Source organism: Pelophylax lessonae, assembly GCF_965119305.1.
Source record: "Pelophylax lessonae genome assembly, chromosome: 11".
Taxonomy (NCBI): domain Eukaryota; kingdom Metazoa; phylum Chordata; class Amphibia; order Anura; family Ranidae; genus Pelophylax; species Pelophylax lessonae.
Genome location: NC_138778.1, coordinates 224,713,936 through 224,731,260, shown reverse-complemented (window position 1 = coordinate 224,731,260; position 17,325 = coordinate 224,713,936). Strand labels below are relative to the sequence as shown.

General features: G+C 46.6%; 2 protein-coding genes across 2 annotated transcripts in view; both read left to right on the top strand.

The window, feature by feature from the left end:
- BCAS4 (breast carcinoma amplified sequence 4) overlaps nt 1–17,325 on the top strand; it is a 1,047,728-nt gene that overhangs the window by 730,170 nt on the left and 300,233 nt on the right. The window lies entirely within an intron of this gene.
- PARD6B (par-6 family cell polarity regulator beta) overlaps nt 1–17,325 on the top strand; it is a 76,587-nt gene that overhangs the window by 19,788 nt on the left and 39,474 nt on the right. The window contains exon 2 of the mRNA XM_082272204.1: nt 10,989–11,211. Coding sequence (XP_082128330.1) covers nt 10,989–11,211 — 223 coding nt within the window. The remainder of the gene's footprint in view (nt 1–10,988; nt 11,212–17,325) is intronic.

The following is a 17,325-nucleotide window of genomic DNA, read 5'->3' as shown; positions in this document are numbered from 1 at the left end:
TCCGGCACCCACCATGGCAATACACAAAAAAACTGAGAAATATGCCTATGTAAACAAGGCAGATCTTATCTCTGATAGGGGGGATCCTGTGTCTCTGCAAAGCAGGGACTAGAATCGATCTCTTCCCCTAGCGAAAACATCGTACTGTGTACACAAAAACACTGGCTAGGCACACAGTTAACCCTTTGATCGCCCCTGATGTTAAACCCTTCCCAGCCAGAGTCATTAGTACAGTGACAGTGCAAGTTTTTAGCATCGCTGTATTAGTGTCACTGCTTCCCACTAAGTGTCCGTGTCCCATTGTCTGCCACAATGTCACAGTCCCGTTATAAGTCTCTGATCGCTGCCATTACTAATATATTAATAATAAATAAATAAAAATTCCATAAATATATCCCATAGTTTGTAGATGCTATAACGTTCGCATAAACCAATCAATATACGCTTATTTGGATTTTTTTAACCATTGTATGTTTAACAGATTGTATGGCTGAATTCGCATCTGATTCGTACTGAACACGCACAGGACCCTTTTTTTGGGTCCGGAACAGAATCGGATCGCATGGTGGTTCAATGCGATCCGATTCCTGTCCTGCACTGCGATATGCAAACTGATCTGGGGGTGTCGTTAACTTGTGTGATCTGCCTGCGATTTGAATGCAATGCGGGAACAGAAAATCGCTCAGCATTAGCAGTGCTCCTCGGGTGTATTCCACCTCCTGTGCCTTTTTTAAATTTCAAGTCAAACCCCATGTGATTATTGCACCACTTGGGTTTAGGGGGGTGGAATCCAAATTAAGTCTGCAGATCCCTTCTCCACAGCGCGTGACCTCTCCCTTAGGCAATCAAACTCACCAGATCAGAGGGTCCTCTGACGAAGTCGGGATGACGAAACGTATCAGGGCGTGATCACGTGACTAACGACAGTTTTTGTATCATATCCCGTGAACCACCGCGATCAGTGACTATTGATGAGCGGTGAGACTGATACATGCTGGCTGAGTGGTATGCTTGACTTGATTTCTTTTGTGTAAATGCATTTTAACCACTTGCCGACTGCCTAACGACGATTTACGTCAGCAGTCAGCCCCTCACAGCAGTCAGCCCCTCACTGCTGACCGCGCTCCCGCTCGGTCACGGACCCCCCCCCCCCCTGTCCGTGCATGTGCCGGCGGACCCGATGTCCGCCGGGCACTCGCGATCGTCTGTTACATCAGGAGAAAGGCAGGCGGCTAATGTAAACAAAGCCGCCTGTCATTCTCCCCTGTGTAAGAATGGTGATGATACGGTTCTACTATGTAGGACCGATGATCACTGTTCCTACACCTCAAGCAACGACCAATCAGTTAGAATCACGCCCCTAGGGACACACTTAACCCCTCCCTCTCAAAAAAGTTAACCCCTTCACTGCCAGTGTCATTTTTACAGTAACAATGCATATGTATAGCACTGATTACTGCAGTAATGTCACTGGTAACCCCATAAGGGTCAAAAATGTCAGTCAAGGGTCCGATCTGTCCGCCGCAATGTCGCAGTGCCACAAAAAAATCGCAGATTGCCGCCATTACTCGTTAAAAAAGAAAACAACAAAAATCTTTCCTTTAGTAAACGCAATAACTTTTGCGCAAACCAATCAAAATACACTTTTTGTCATATTTTTGGTAAAAAAAAAAAAGTAGCATAAAACAAATTGGCCTAAAATTTAAAATAATTAGATTTTTACATTTTTTGGGGGGAATTTCATATAAAAAAAATGTGAAAAATATTGTTGTTTTTGCAAAATTGTCGCTCTTTTTTTTGTTTATAGCGCATGATCAAAAAATCGCACAGGTGATCAAATACCACCAAAAGAAAGCTCTGTTTGTGGGGGAAAAAAGGACGTCAAATTTGTTTAGGTACAGCGTCGCACGACCGCGCAATTGTCCGTTAAAGTCACGCAGTGCAGAATCGCAAAATAGACCCTGGTCAGGAAGGGGGTAAAATCCTCCGGGGCTTAAGTGGTTAGGGGGGGGGGGGGTGGTTGGTAATACATTTTAAACGGTATTATGCTAGGAGTCCGTTTATTTCATTACATGGGTGACACCGGAGACGAGGATTTCAAATTTAGAGGATCCTTTATCATCTACGGAGGACAAGTGTTTATCCCAGGCAAATATTAACAACGATCTGGTGAGTTTGATTGGCTAAGGAAGAGGTCTCACGCGGTGGAATACACCCGAGGAGCGCTGCTAAAGCTGAATATAAAGATTTAAGGCATATATTTATATTTTGGATGTTCATCCAACATTTAAATATATGCCTTACAGTGCAAAGAACCTTTTATACATTGATATACTAATTACATATGTTTGCTTTATTTCGCTTTATTAATTTTAATATTGTGATCTTATGTGCGCTGGGAGAAAGCGATTGAGTGGTCTTAGGACTGTTTTATTTGCTTTTGTTGTGTTGTGGCATCACTGTTGTGTTTTTTTTTTTTTTTTTTGTTTTTTATTAAAGTGAAAAAAAAACCTATTTTTTTAATAATAATAAAAAAAAAAAAATGATCGCATTGCTTCATAAATTGAGGTATTCTGCTACGTCTTTGGTAAAAAAATGAAATTCCAATGAGTGTATAATAGGTTTGTGTGAAAGTTAAGGCGTCTACAAACTATGGGATATATACTGGAATTTATGCAGCTATAGACGCTATACTGTAATGGCGGTGAGCAGCGACTTATAGTGTAGTGGGAAATCGGAATGGGAATTAGCTATTGGAATACTGCCTTATCATTGGTGTCAGTGGGAGGAATAGTGTCTCATCGTTGGTGTCAGTGGGAAGAATAGTGGCCAATCGCTGGTGTCAGTGGGAGGAATACCCCCCCCCCCCCGACTTTGGTGTCAGTGGGAGGAATAGCGCCCCGCCTTTGGTGTCAGTGGGACGCATAATGCCCCATCGTTGGTGTCAGTGGGACGCATAATGCCCCATCGTTGGTGTCAGTGGGACGCATAATGCCCCATCGTTGGTGTCAGTGGGACGGATAATGCCCCGCCGTTGGTGTCAGTGGGACGGATAATGCCCCGCCGTTGGTGTCAGTGGGACGGATAATGCCCCGCCGTTGGTGTCAGTGGGACGGATAATGCCCCGCCGTTGGTGTCAGTGGGACGGATAATGCCCCGCCGTTGGTGTCAGTGGGACGGATAATGCCCCGCCGTTGGTGTCAGTGGGACGCATAATGCCCCGCCGTTGGTGTCAGTGGGACGGATAATGCCCCGCCGTTGGTGTCAGTGGGACGCATAATGCCCCGCCGTTGGTGTCAGTGGGACGGATAATGCCCCGCCGTTGGTGTCAGTGGGACGGATAATGCCCCGCCGTTGGTGTCAGTGGGACGGATAATGCCCCGCCGTTGGTGTCAGTGGGAGGTGTAGCGCCCCACCGTTGGTGTCAGTGGGAGGTGTAGCGCCCCACCGTTGGTGTCAGTGGGAGGTGTAGCGCCCTGTCGGTGTCAGTGGGAGGAATAGCGCCCAGTCGTTGGTGTCGGTGGGGGGGAATAGCGCGCCGTCGTTGGTGCCAGTGGGGGGGGGGATAGCGCCCCGCCGTTGGTGTCAGTGGGGGGGATATCGCCCCGCCGTTGGTGTCAGGGGGGGGGAATAGCGCGCCGCCGTTGGTGCCAGAGGGGGGGGAATAGCGCGCCGTCGTTGGTGCCATTGGGGGGGGGGATAGCGCCCCACCGTTGGTGCCAGTGGGGGGGGATAGCGCCCCACCGTTGGTGCCAGTGGGGGGGATAGCGCCCCTACGTTGGTGCCAGTGGGGGGGGATAGCGCCCCTCCGTTGGTGCCAGTGGGGGGGGATAGCGCCCCTCCGTTGGTGCCAGTGGGGGGGGATAGCACCCCACCGTTGGTGCCAGTGGGGGGGGGATAGTGCCCCACCGTTGGTGTGAGAGGGAGGAATAGTGCCCCACCCATTAGTGGGAGGAATAGCGCTTCATATCTGTGGGAGGAATTTCCAAGGGTCGGGTAAAGGAATGGGAAGGGCCATATTAGGTCATATCCAAGAACTGATCTAGGGGGAATCGAGGGGTAACTGTGCCTAACAAGTGTAATGTGTGCTGCTTTGACTAACTAATCTGGCAGTTTTACCTCCTGCTTTTCAGGGAGAAGAAACAGCCAGATTGCTGTTCTCTGTACACCGTTCTGTGTGTTTTTTGTAAACACAGACCTCTGTGTGTGATTGGACGCCGCCTATGAGCAGGTTCCAGTCAAAATCATTGGCTGAAACCTGCTACCAAACTCGTGCTGTGTCCAATCAAAGCATGTGTCTGCAAGGGGAATCATGTGCATGCGCGTCCAAAACCTGGATGTGAGTGTTGTGGAAGCTTGCACCTGTCACCCGCTCGCAGTATATTTACTATAAGCAATTGACAAGTGGTTATAAAAGGAAGCAGTTTGTTTAAACCAGCAGAGCCCAAACAGACTGGAGTTCGGCTTGAATCTTGTGAAATGCAGGTTTTGGGTGGAGTGAAGATAAAAATATGCTATCAGTACAATAAAAGGGAAAAAGGTCATTCATTGTATGTTCCATTTATGGAATTTACTTGCATACTTCTGGAACAGAACGTGGAGAAATCTTCCAGATGAGGTACACATGAGGTATGCGGCTTTAAGCCTTTTAGTGTATGCGTGTTTAATGTTTATCTGCCTGACTCAGGCTGGAGGTATTGTGCTTCCTAATGTTTGCAGTTTGAGTTTCTCGCTCCTGTGTGTTGACCTCTTAGTCATTGCTAGGTGTGTCTGATATGTGTGGAGCCGGCACCCGGGGGGAGGAGTCGGCGATGGAAGGTTCTTACTGCCTACGTAGGATGTTCGTAAACAGTAAGAGTTTCCTTGCAATGACTCACTAAAAACAAACTTCTAGGGGTTGATCCCATCTGATGGAACTTCACGGATGGAAGGTCAAGTGTACCTAAACTTCAAATTGGGTCCTACGAAAGAGCGGGTGATCACTTGTCCATTTAAAAAGCCAAACGCCAGTGAAGTCTGACCAATAATTTTAATATTTGGATTTTTTGGGAACATGATTTTTTTTTAAATGCAACTCTTTACGCCAAAATTGGACACTGTCATCCAAATTTGTCAAAAACAAGCCCTGCGGGCCGAATCCAGCCCACCAGGCCTCGTCATGTGGCCCTCGTACCCAGTTTTGTGGCCAGAACATGGAGGAACTCCTTTCTGCCATCTCCGGCTCTCAACCGCCACTCTCCGCTGTCACTTGTAAATATAGAAGCCTTCTGTTTACAAGGGACAGCTTTGCTCTCAGCAGCTTCAGGTTTCTGCACGCACTCACTGCTGGGATGGATCTCTACAGCGGCCGTGCAGGCTGGTTGACCGTGTCTCCCGGTCAACGGGAGACCCCAGCGAGCAGCGGGAGGGAGGAGACGTCCTTTCCTGTTCCTGTCATGACAGCTGAGTGGCTTCTAAGCCGCATCGGTTGACATTACAAGACAGCCGACCGTCGGCTATAGACGCCGGTACCGGGGTGATGCCTCTAGCTGAAGGCATCACTCTGGTACGGCACTTTCCTGAAATATCGGCAATATCGGTAACTTCAGGGGCCAATTCCGATATATCAGGGAAAGTGCATATTGGCCCCCGATATATCAGAATTGCTGATAATCGGTCGATAATTCCAACCTTTTTGTTATTCTGAAGAACTAGCGGATTGTTTGTGTCCATGTACAGAGTGAATCTGTATGGGAGTAGTTTCATAATTCTCAATCAGCTGCTGCACCTGCAGGGCTTTGGGGAAAGTGGCTGGGTCTGCGTCCCTTTTTAGAATTAGTTTCTAGAGTATACCACCAAAAATGACATTTTTGTTGCAGGGGATGCTCAAAATCTGACTTGTATCTTAGTGCAGACTTGGGGGGAAATCCGTGAGCCAATCATAAGAGAAGGAAATTACATTTCGGTCGGGGGGCCTGTTCTGTATACAGAATGCTTCCAGATCCCCATATTGCATCTTACAGAAAATGACCCCGGCTGCTGATTGAAAAGGAAAGGTCATTTTTAATATTTAATTACAATGACTTGTGCCGCAATTGTGTACGCTATTTATTTTTTGTTTTCGTTTTTTTTCCCCCAATGGAGGTGGAGTTAACTGGACTTTAGGCTCCATTCACATATAGGAGTCTTGGAATCGCCACGCTTCTTTTCACAATCTCAAATCATTGCAAATCGCGGGAAGCCCAATAATTTTCCGTGACTTGCATTGGCACCCCAAACGTGGCGTAATTTTGCCACGATTGTTGCCCAATGAATCGCAGTAAAATCACGCAAACAGGATCGTGGGGGGCTGTTGCCCAAAAAAAGTGCAAGAACTTATTTTGGGCAACAGGCATCCACGCGATTCTCTTTGCATGATTTTACTGCGATGTGTTGGGCGACAATCGCGGCAAAATTATGCCGTGTTTGGGGTGCCATTGCAAGTCTCAGGAATCGCACGGGAGTCCCGCGGTTTGCAATGATTCGGGATCGCAGCGACTCTGCCCCCGATCCGAGACGCCTATATGGGAATGGAGCCTTAAGAGACGCCTATATGGGAATGGAGCCTTAAGTGACGCCCGTATGGGAATGGAGCCTTAAGAGACGCCTATATGGGAATGGAGCCTTAAGAGACGCCCGTATGGGAATGGAGCCTTAAGAGACGCCCGTATGGGAATGGAGCCTTAAGAGACGCCCGTATGGGAATGGAGCCTTAAGAGACGCCCGTATGGGAATGGAGCCTTAGAGACACCCATATGGGAATGGAGCCTTAGAGACACCCATATGGGAATGGAGCCTTAGAGACGCCCATATGGGAATGGAGCCTTAGAGACGCCCATATGGGAATGGAGCCTTAGAGACGCCCATATGGGAATGGAGCCTTAGAGACGCCCATATGGGAATGGAGCCTTAGAGACGCCCATATGGGAATGGAGCCTTAGAGGCGCCCATATGGGAATGGAGCCTTAGAGGCGCCCGTATGGGAATGGAGCCTTAAGAGGCGCCCGTATGGGAATGGAGCCTTAAGAGGCGCCCGTATGGGAATGGAGCCTTAAGAGGCGCCCGTATGGGAATGGAGCCTTAAGAGGCGACAATCGCGGCAAAATTATGCCGTGTTTGGGGTGCCATTGCAAGTCTCAGGAATCGCACGGGAGTCCCGCGGTTTGCAATGATTCGGGATCGCAGCGACTCTGCCCCCGATCCGAGACGCCTATATGGGAATGGAGCCTTAAGAGACGCCTATATGGGAATGGAGCCTTAAGTGACGCCCGTATGGGAATGGAGCCTTAAGAGACGCCTATATGGGAATGGAGCCTTAAGAGACGCCCGTATGGGAATGGAGCCTTAAGAGACGCCCGTATGGGAATGGAGCCTTAAGAGACGCCCGTATGGGAATGGAGCCTTAGAGACACCCATATGGGAATGGAGCCTTAGAGACACCCATATGGGAATGGAGCCTTAGAGACGCCCATATGGGAATGGAGCCTTAGAGACGCCCATATGGGAATGGAGCCTTAGAGACGCCCATATGGGAATGGAGCCTTCGAGGCGCCCATATGGGAATGGAGCCTTAGAGGCGCCCGTATGGGAATGGAGCCTTAAGAGGCGCCCGTATGGGAATGGAGCCTTAAGAGGCGCCCGTATGGGAATGGAGCCTTAAGAGGCGCCCGTATGGGAATGGAGCCTTAAGAGGCGCCCGTATGGGAATGGAGCCTTAAGAGGCGCCCGTATGGGAATGGAGCCTCAAGAGACGCCTGTATGGGAATGGGGCCTTTAAAAGAGGTTTGAAACATGGCAGAACTTCGGCATCTGTTGTCTCCATGAGGAAGTGTCCTCTCACTACTTGTCCTTGTAGTCGGTAATGAGGTCCAATCAAGAAAACATTGTTTCGTTTTCATTCTGACTTTCGGACCTTGGATGCCATAAAAAAAAAAAAAAAACTATTTCCCTCCTCTGTAGAAAGGGTGATGTTATTTATAATGCCTTTTATGAAGTTTCCTTATGTGGAGGTTGTAGCTGTAAAATACAGTTCAGAGGAAATTTAAAGGAAAGTCCCGTTGGCTCCTCGTTTGTTTGAACATCTCGGTGTTGTGTATTTGTTTCTCGCTGTGCTATTTAATGGGCACGGCTCTCCGCTGGCACCGTCATTCCTCGCACTGACTCCTGTGCTGGTCTGCCTGGCTCCTGTGCTGGTCTGCCTGGCTCCTGGTGTCTGATTATCTCTACCTGTAAAAGAAAAGCTTTCACATCTTCTCCACTCCTCTCTTCACTGTCTGTGTAAATAATGTTGGGGGATTCTGCTACATTGGTGCAACTTGCCTAGCTTCCTATACAGTGTATATAAAAAGTCTACACACCCCTGTATAAAATCTCAGGTTTCTGTGATATAAAAAAAATGAGACAAAGATCATTTCAGAACTTTTTCCACCTTTTTTAAATGTGACCTATAAACCGTACAACTTAATTAAAAAACAAACTGAAATCTTTTAAGGGGTAGGGGGGATTAAAAACTAAAATAATATGGTTGCATAAGTGGGCACACCCATAAACTAATACTTTGTTGAAGAACCTTTTGATGTTACAGCACTCAGTCTTTTTGGGTATGAGTATATCAGTATGGCACATCTTTACTTGGCAATATTTGTCCACTCTTCTTTGCAAAAACACTCCAAATCTGTCAGATTGCAAGGACATCTCCTGTGCAAAGCCCTCTTCACATCACCCCACAGATTTTCAATGGGATTCAGGTCTGGGCTCTGGCTGGGCAATTCCAAAACTTTAATCCTCCTTCTGGTGAAGCCATTCCTTTGTTGATTTGGATTTATGCTTTGGGTCGTTGCCATGCTGAAAGATGAAGTTCTTTTTACATCATAGAATCCTGACATTTTTAGCTGGGGTGTGTAGACTTTTTTTTTATACCCACTGTATTGGTCAAAACAAATCGGATGGAACGGTCAGAGAAATAAAGCTAAAATTTACATCTTTGTGTTGCAAGTCTCTTCTTCTCTAGCCACTTCTTGACCAGAAGGTTTTGCCCCCTTAATGACCAGGCCATTTTTTGCGATTCAGCACTGCATTACTTTAACTGACAATTGCGCGGTCATGCAACGCTGTACCCAAATACAATTACTGTTTTCCCACAAATAGAGCTCTTTTTTTTTGGTGGTATTTGATCAGCTGTGCAATTTTTTTTTATTTCGCTATAAACAAAAAAAAGTGACAATTCTGAGAAAATATATATATTTTTCACTTTCTGCTATATAACATTCCCCAAAAAAAAAGGCCAATTTGTATTCTGCTACGAATTTTTGGCAAAATGTAAAGGTACCCCCAGTCTAAAGCCTCGTACATACTATGAGAATATTGAGTGAATGACCATCGTTTTTTGTTTTTGTTTTTTTTTGTTTTTTGCATACTAGTTTCGTATTGAAAATGAAGAGGATACAAAAGTTAAGAAAATTCTTGTACCACAGAATAAAACTTTAGAAGTGATGTAATACATTGTATTGTAATGTATTCCTTAATTTCCGGGCATGCGTGGTCATTTGTCTTCCGATTTTATTTTATTTATTTTTTCATACGCAGAACTGTGCTGATTGCAGGATGCCCTGGAAATTGCACCGACACAGAGAATCGCACTACACTTGCAGTTCCCGTGCGGGCTGCGGTTTTTAAGAAATGGTGCAGGGACCTTTTCTAGGCATTTTTAATGGGCTGCCGTGTCCGCGCCAAACGTGGCTCATAGAGCCGCATAGGTGTGAAACAAGATGTGCACCTTCCTAGCCAATGACCCCACAAAGCTCCTAATCTACTCCCTGGTCATCTCCCGCCTCGACTACTGCAACTCCCTTCTCATTGGATTACCTTTACTTAGACTATTCCCCCCCACCTGCCATCCACAACTCTGCCCCCACCTACATCACTAACCTTGTCTCGGAGTACCAATCTAATGGTTCTCTTTATTCTTTCCAAGACCTCCTGCTCTCTAGCTCCCTCCCATGCTCACCTCCAGGACTTCTCCAGAGCCTCTCCCATCCGCTGAAGCTCCCTACCCCAATCTGTCCACTTTTAGGCGATCCCTGAAAAGGTCCCCCCCCCCTCAGTTATTACCTCTTGTATCTCTTGACCCTCCCTCTTAAAATGTAATCTCTAAGGCTGCATTCACATGTCAGCGTATTGATTGCGGGCAGAATCGCCGCGATTCCGCCCGCGATCCAGAAATCATTGCAAATCGCGGGACGCCTGTGCGTTGCCCGTGATTTGCAATAGCACCCCAAACGCTGAACGATGTTGCCGCGATTTCCGCCTGCCGAATCGCGGTAACCTTGTGCAAAAAAAAATCGCGGGATGCATTATGCTCCGAAGAAGCTCTTGTACTTTTTTGGGCGTCATGCGTCCCGTGATTTTTTTTTGCGCGATGTTACCGCGATTCGGCAGGTGGAAATCGCGGCAACATCGCACAGCGTTTGGGGTGCTATTGCAAATCACGGGCAACGCACAGGCGTCCCGCGATTTGCAATGATTTCTGGATCGCGGGCGGAATCGCGGCGATTCTGCCCGCGATCAATACGCTGACATGTGAATGCAGCCTTATGATCAGGGCCTTCGGATTCCTCCTGTATTGTATTTGTTCTGTCTGCCCTCATGTTCAAAAGCGCTGCGCAAACTAGAATTCCTTAATAATAATAATAATAATAATGATAATAACCTAGGCTAAAGGAAAAAACTTTAGGAATATTAATCTAGAAAAGGTAAACCCTGTGATTAGGGTTATCCAATGAACACAATGCTTTTTCTGGCACATTCAATAGAATAGAACGCAATAGAAACCTGTATGGGCATAAAGGGAACAGAAATTAAGAACAAGAGTTAGTCATTTCTTTAATATTGGCAGAAACCTGTAAATTAGTTATATATTATATTTTTTTGTTCTGCTTCTCTGTACTAATTTAACATTTTCCTTCCTTCAGTTTGGGGCGGAGTTTCGGCGATTCGCTCTGGAACGATCGAAGCCTGGAAAGTTCGAGGAATTCTATGGATTACTGCAACATGTGCATAAAATCCCCAACGTGGATGTACTGGTTGGTTACGCCGATGTTCACGGGGACTTACTACCCATCAACAACGATGACAACTACCATAAAGCGATAACGACGGCCAACCCGCTACTGCGGATATTCCTACAGAGAAAAGGTAATTGCTTAATTAAAGTTACTTGAATTCTAACTAAAAATTCAAATACCCAGCTGTTCCACAGGCAAAACAATTTAAATTGGTGTTCTGGTATGGCTTAAGATGGTTCCTGTGGGGGAGACTTTCTTTAACTGTTTGCCATTGATTTGTGTCAAAGACAGGAAAAAAGACTAACTCTTACCAATGGGGACACAAGGAACTATAAGCATCTGCAGCCAATCTAGCTCTTCCTTAACGTTATGCAAAATAAAAATAAAAAGATCTGACTTGCGTCGAGCATAGGCCGCCTCTGGCGCACGCCGCCCCCCCCTGCTCAAGCACAGGCCGCCTCTGGAGCACGCTCCCCCCCCCCCCCCCCCCGCTCAAGCACAGGCCGCCTCTGGCGCACGACCCCCTCCCCCTGCTCAAGCACAAGCCGCCTCTGGTGCACGCCCCCCCCAAGCGCAGGCTGCCTCTGGCGCGCGCCTCCCCTGCTCAAGCGCAGGCCGCCTCTGGTGCATGCCTCCCCTGCTCAAGCGCAGGCCGCCTCTGGTGCATGCCTCCCCTGCTCAAGCGCAGGCCGCCTCTGGTGCATGCCTCCCCTGCTCAAGCGCAGGCCGCCTCTGGTGCATGCCTCCCCTGCTCAAGCACAGGCCGCCTCTGGCGCAAGCCTCCCCTGCTCAAGCACAGGCCGCCTCTGGCGCAAGCCTCCCCTGCTCAAGCACAGGCCACCTCTGGTGCAAGCCTCCCCTGCTCAAGCACAGGCCGCCTCTGGCGCACGCCCACCTCATAAGCACAGGCCGCCTTTGACGCACGCCTCAACCGCATCTTGACTAGGGCTGAACAGTCTATGGAATATAAGAACAGTGTGTGTCTGCCCAATGTCCTGTAACCCTGCCCCCGACTATCTGTAAGAAGAAATGCATGGTCACATGACAGAACCTTTTATCATTGTAAAAATGTTATTGTTTTTTGATTGTTTCAGAATGATTTTTCTAACTTTATTAGAACGTGTCTTAACATTGTATGTTCACTTTTAAGATGGTCATTAGAATTTTATCCGATTCCTCTAATTTGCCTGAAAGTCTAACAGTGTGTGGTGCTTCCGGCTTGGCAAGTTGATTGTATAGATTGAGGCATTTTGGGGATTTCTTTAGTACAGACTGAATGATTGACATTCGTTTATGTATGGCCAGCATGAATGTTAGAGAATTCTCGGATTTTCTGTAGAAGTACAGCGTGCAGAACATGGAAGGGGTGGGGTTTTGTCTGTCTGTGTCTGTAGGGTAGCATATAAATAGAATGTGTTTTGCGAGTGATTTCCTTTAAAATTCTAATACTAGACGTGTGTTTAAGCCACAGAATACAATTGATTTATTTTTATTTTATTTTTTTTAAAGAACAAGTTGCTCTGCAGATGTATTGATTTACAAGAATAAGGCAAACCATTTCCACTGACAGGGGTGCTCACAGTGATCAGCTTTTGTTTATGTAAAACATTTATACCAAAAGGAAAAAGAAAAGCTGTTTGCTGTAGCTGATTATTAGTTTTGCTTCAATTCGTTAGCGTATTTAAATCTTTTTTTTTTTTTTTTTTCTTTGTTAGTGTGTTTAAATATTTATCATTTCCCCAGACTGACAGTGCTAATGTCAGCAGTGCCCTCTGTGCTCCTTCATCCAGAGTGGGGACGCTCTAATACAGGAGGTCTGTTACTGGCCAGATCACCAGGTGAAGACACGGGGGGCGGGCATGATTTCCAATGAAGGCCGTAGGAGGGTGCGATTTTAATCTGGTTAAAAAAAAAAGAGTTCAGTGCGGTGCTAATTTAATCTCCAGCTATGCTCAGTCCCCTCAAAGGGCATTAAATTTGCACCTGTTGCAGATATAAGCATGCCCGTGCTTTCAAGCTGTAGTAAACAAACCAAATATATGAACAATTTTTTACAAATTTTTTAAAGGGCCCACTGCAGTGCTATGCCATGATGCGCTGGTATGCATTCTGTATTGGCACATTATGACCCCTATCTGGTAAATGTAGCCATTCAGCACTGTGGTGTCACTGCTCCCAGCGCTTCATTCCTCACCGGGTCCCACTTCCCGGTTCGTGCTCTACAGGCCATTTTTGAATGGTTGGGCCACGATGGCATCACTCCTGCGCATGCGCACAGGAGTCATGATTGCAGCGCGGCACTTTCTGCATTTAGGGCACACTCTGTGTGTGTGTGTGTGTGTGTGTGTGTGTGCTCTGCAATTCACATGTGACCCTGGTGCAGTGTGAATAAAGCCTATTCATTTGGGCATGAAATCTCACCAAACCGGGCCAAAATGTGGTGCATGCACTAATTTATAAAGCACGCAGGAAATGAATCGCATTGGTACTACTGTACAATGAGAGAGGGTTTAGGAAAACGCACTGCGCTTGCAACGTTATGAGGTTAGCATGGATACCCACAGCAGAACGCACTGCCCCCCCCAAGCTGACTAAACCTGCATCTTAGTGGTGTCTGCGCTTTTCTGTCGCATATAATCATAATTTCTTGAATTAAAGGTCATATCTCTATGCCAGCAATGGTGAACCTATGGAATGCATGCCCTCTCTGTGGGCAGGCAAGCTAAGTCGTCGGATCGCTACCCCCTGGCAGCCGAACCTCAGAAAAGAGCGCAAACTGACCGGCCAGCATGCATGCGCGGAAATAAGTTGTGGCTCTTCCACTCTTCCAGTGACGTCATTGTGCCTGACGCCGTGCTCAAAGAGCAATCCAGATTTTGTTCTACTAGAAGCCAAAAAAGGCAAATCTTTGTGTGTGGCGAGCGAGCTTGATTTATTCTCCCTGGAGAAGAGACGCCTGAGAGGGGACATGATAGCAATTTATAAATATCTCAATGGTGATCTCAGCATAGAAAAAAAGCTATTCAGTCGCAAGGATTGCATGAGGACTCGAGGGCATACAATGCGATTAGAGGAGAAGCGTTTTAACCTCAGGCAACGTGTGGGGGTTCTTTACTGTTAGGGCTACAAGATTGTGGAATTCTCTACCACAAGAGGTGGTTTCTGCGGGAAGTATGGTGGCTTTTAGACGTACATCTCAGGATCAGACCATTCAGGGGTATAAGAGGATTACAGCCACACACACCTACACAGGTTGACCTGGATGGACTATCGTCTTTATTTAACCTCACCTACTATGTGAATATGGAATGAGGATGGGGGAGCACCTGGAGCGCTGCACATGCCGGGGAGGGTGGGGACTCCTAGAGGGGCCATTACTGTAGCGGACCATGTGATCTCCCAGGAATCAGGCATATGATGGGGTGAGCGGAGTTCTGTCCTCCCGGCTTCATTATAGTTTTATACGGAAAGAATGATTTATAGTAAGTTTTCCTACTGATTGCATTGACTTTGGGATTCCAATTTGTGTATATTATGGGAACTCTAGTTGTAGTGATTCCTGGAGATCAGGTTTCTTTCTTCCATTGTAGAAGAGATCTTTAGTGACATTTCATTATCCACCACTGGTTATGACCCTTCCCATTTCCTTTTTTTTTTTAATTTTTTATGAAGTCAAAATGAAATGGTACAAAGTTCACACTCAATGGGACAATAATATGGGCCAACCAAAACAAGAACATATTAACGACAATGTTGTCATAAGGAAGAGCGTAGCAACACGTTACGCCAAATCAGATCAAAATAAAAGCAGCGTCATCATATCTTGAACCATAGCAAGTGTATCATGGGTCAGGAAACATTCGTTTAAATCCTCTGAACAGTCATAACTGGATAGTAACCAGATGTAAAATTTGTGAATGAGAAACTCAAACGGGAGATACAACTAGAAGGGGGGGGGGGGAAGGAGGGAGGGTGGGGCGGAAAGAAAGGGATGGGGGGAAGAAAAGAGAGCGGACAAGGACCCTTCCCATTTCTTATCCATTACCATGTCTTCTATTACTAATCTTGTATTGCTTTCCCTTCCCTTACTAACCCCTTCCAATTGCTTACCTACTTTAACGTTTCTTTATTTTCTAGTATAGATTCTACTTTGCTTTATAGCTGATCTCCAGGATACGCCCTTCCCTTAATTAATTTTACCCCCCTATTTATATTTTTAATACAATAAAATAAAAAATTTGTTCTGGTCGCCAGTCCTCGGGAGGGATGTGTTGGAGCTGGAGAGAGTCCAGAGAAGGGCAACAAAACTAATTAGGGGATTGGAGGACCTTAATTATGAAGAGCGTCTGCAATCGCTTGATTTATTCTGCCTGGAGAAGAGACGCCCGAGAGGGGACACAATAGCAATTTATAAATACCTCAATGGTGATCACAGCATAGAAAAAAAGCTATTCAGTCGCAAGGATTGCATGAGGACTAGAGGGCATACAATGGGATTAGAGGAGAAGAGTTTTAACCTCAGGCAACGTGGGGGGTTCTTTACTGTTAGGGCTACAAGATTGTGGAATTCTCTACCACAATAGGTGGTTTCTGCGGGAAGTATGGTTGCTTTCAAAAGACTCTTAGACGTACATCTCAAGGATCAGAACATTCAGGGGTATGTGAGATGATTACGGCCACACACACCTACACAGGTTGAACTGGATGGACTATTGTCTTTATTCAACCTCACCTACTATGTAGCTATGTAAAATAAAAGACCCCTTACTTGAATACATGGCCACATGATGCACCAGGTTCAGAGTCCTCTCTCTTCTAGATTGCAGACTGGTAGGTTCCTACTTTGGGTGCCTACGTCTGTTGCCTGGTGACATGGACACTTCCCATTGGCGTTGGTGGTATTTACATGGTCCTGAAGACCTCGCCAGTTGTATGATAAAAACCACAATAAGGGGGTTACAAGGCCAGCTGGTAATGGGCCTGGGCAGTAGACAGGTGAGTAAAAAAAACAGCTATGGAAGGATTTTAGAAAATACCTAGAGCAGGGGTGTCAAACTCAATTTCATTGCGGGCCGCATCAGCATTATGGTTGCCCTTAAAGGGCCGGTTATATCTGTAAGATTAGATGTCCAGAGCGCCCCACGCCCCCTTACACCCTTACTTGAGCTGCCAAGAGCCCCCCACCATCATAAGTCAAGAGTCACCCACCCTTCCTTACATCACAATGCACACCCTTTCCTTGTGCTGCTGCAAGGAAGAAGATGCGGGTGGTTCTGGGAAGAAGTGCAGGGTCTGAAGGAGAACCAGAGGAGGGCTGGAGTCAGCTTCCAGAGTCTGCTGAATGCTAAGACCAGGGGGGGGGGCAGAGGCAAGGTGGTGTTGCAGCTGCACAGAGAGGTGCAGGATCTGTATTAGGAGTTCTGCCCTCATCTCTGCTACGGACTGCTGAGAAGGGGGGGGGGGGGCAAAGACAAGCCTTTTGGCAGCTACAGAGGATCCGGCAAAGGAGTTCTGGCCTCTCTTCTGCCGACTACAGAGACAATGTGGGGGCAGAGACAAGCGGGGTGCCACAGCTGCAGGAGAGATGAAATTACCTGGGGGGCCGCATTCGGCCCGCGGGCCTTGTGTTTGACACCTGTGACCTAGAGGATGGGATTGGAGGGATGCAGGGGACCTTAAAGATTTTTTCCTGGAAATTGACTTTCTTCTAGTTTAATAAAACTCACAGGAAGTCAGGCACTACAATGAACACAAATCCATTTTCATGAAATTACGATATCTTTATTTGTACAGAGTTTAAAAACCATTTATATAAAATATCCCTTAACAACAAGGTGTAAATTATCAAAAAAAAGACCTCCTAAGTACATATATCCTAATCACCCACTTCATTGGAGAGCAATATATATTTTCTTGACCTTAGGGGAGGATACCCCTTTTTAGCATAAACTAAAAAATACCCCTATAATACTAATCCATCGCCCTTTACAGAACCGCTATTCTCATACTTACAAGGTGTACAGTATTGGATTTTAGTCAAAATTGTACTTTTAAAAACGCTGTCTGGGCGCAGCCATCTTGGATGTGGGCATCTGAAGCCACAGTGTAATCTGCTGTGTCCTTCTTCCTGATTCCAGGGAGTGTTCTGGGAGTTCCTCCCGATTGCAGGGAGTGTTCTGGGAGTTCCTCCCGATTGCAGGGAGTGTCCTGGGAGTTCTTCCTGATTAAAGGGAGTGTTCTGGGA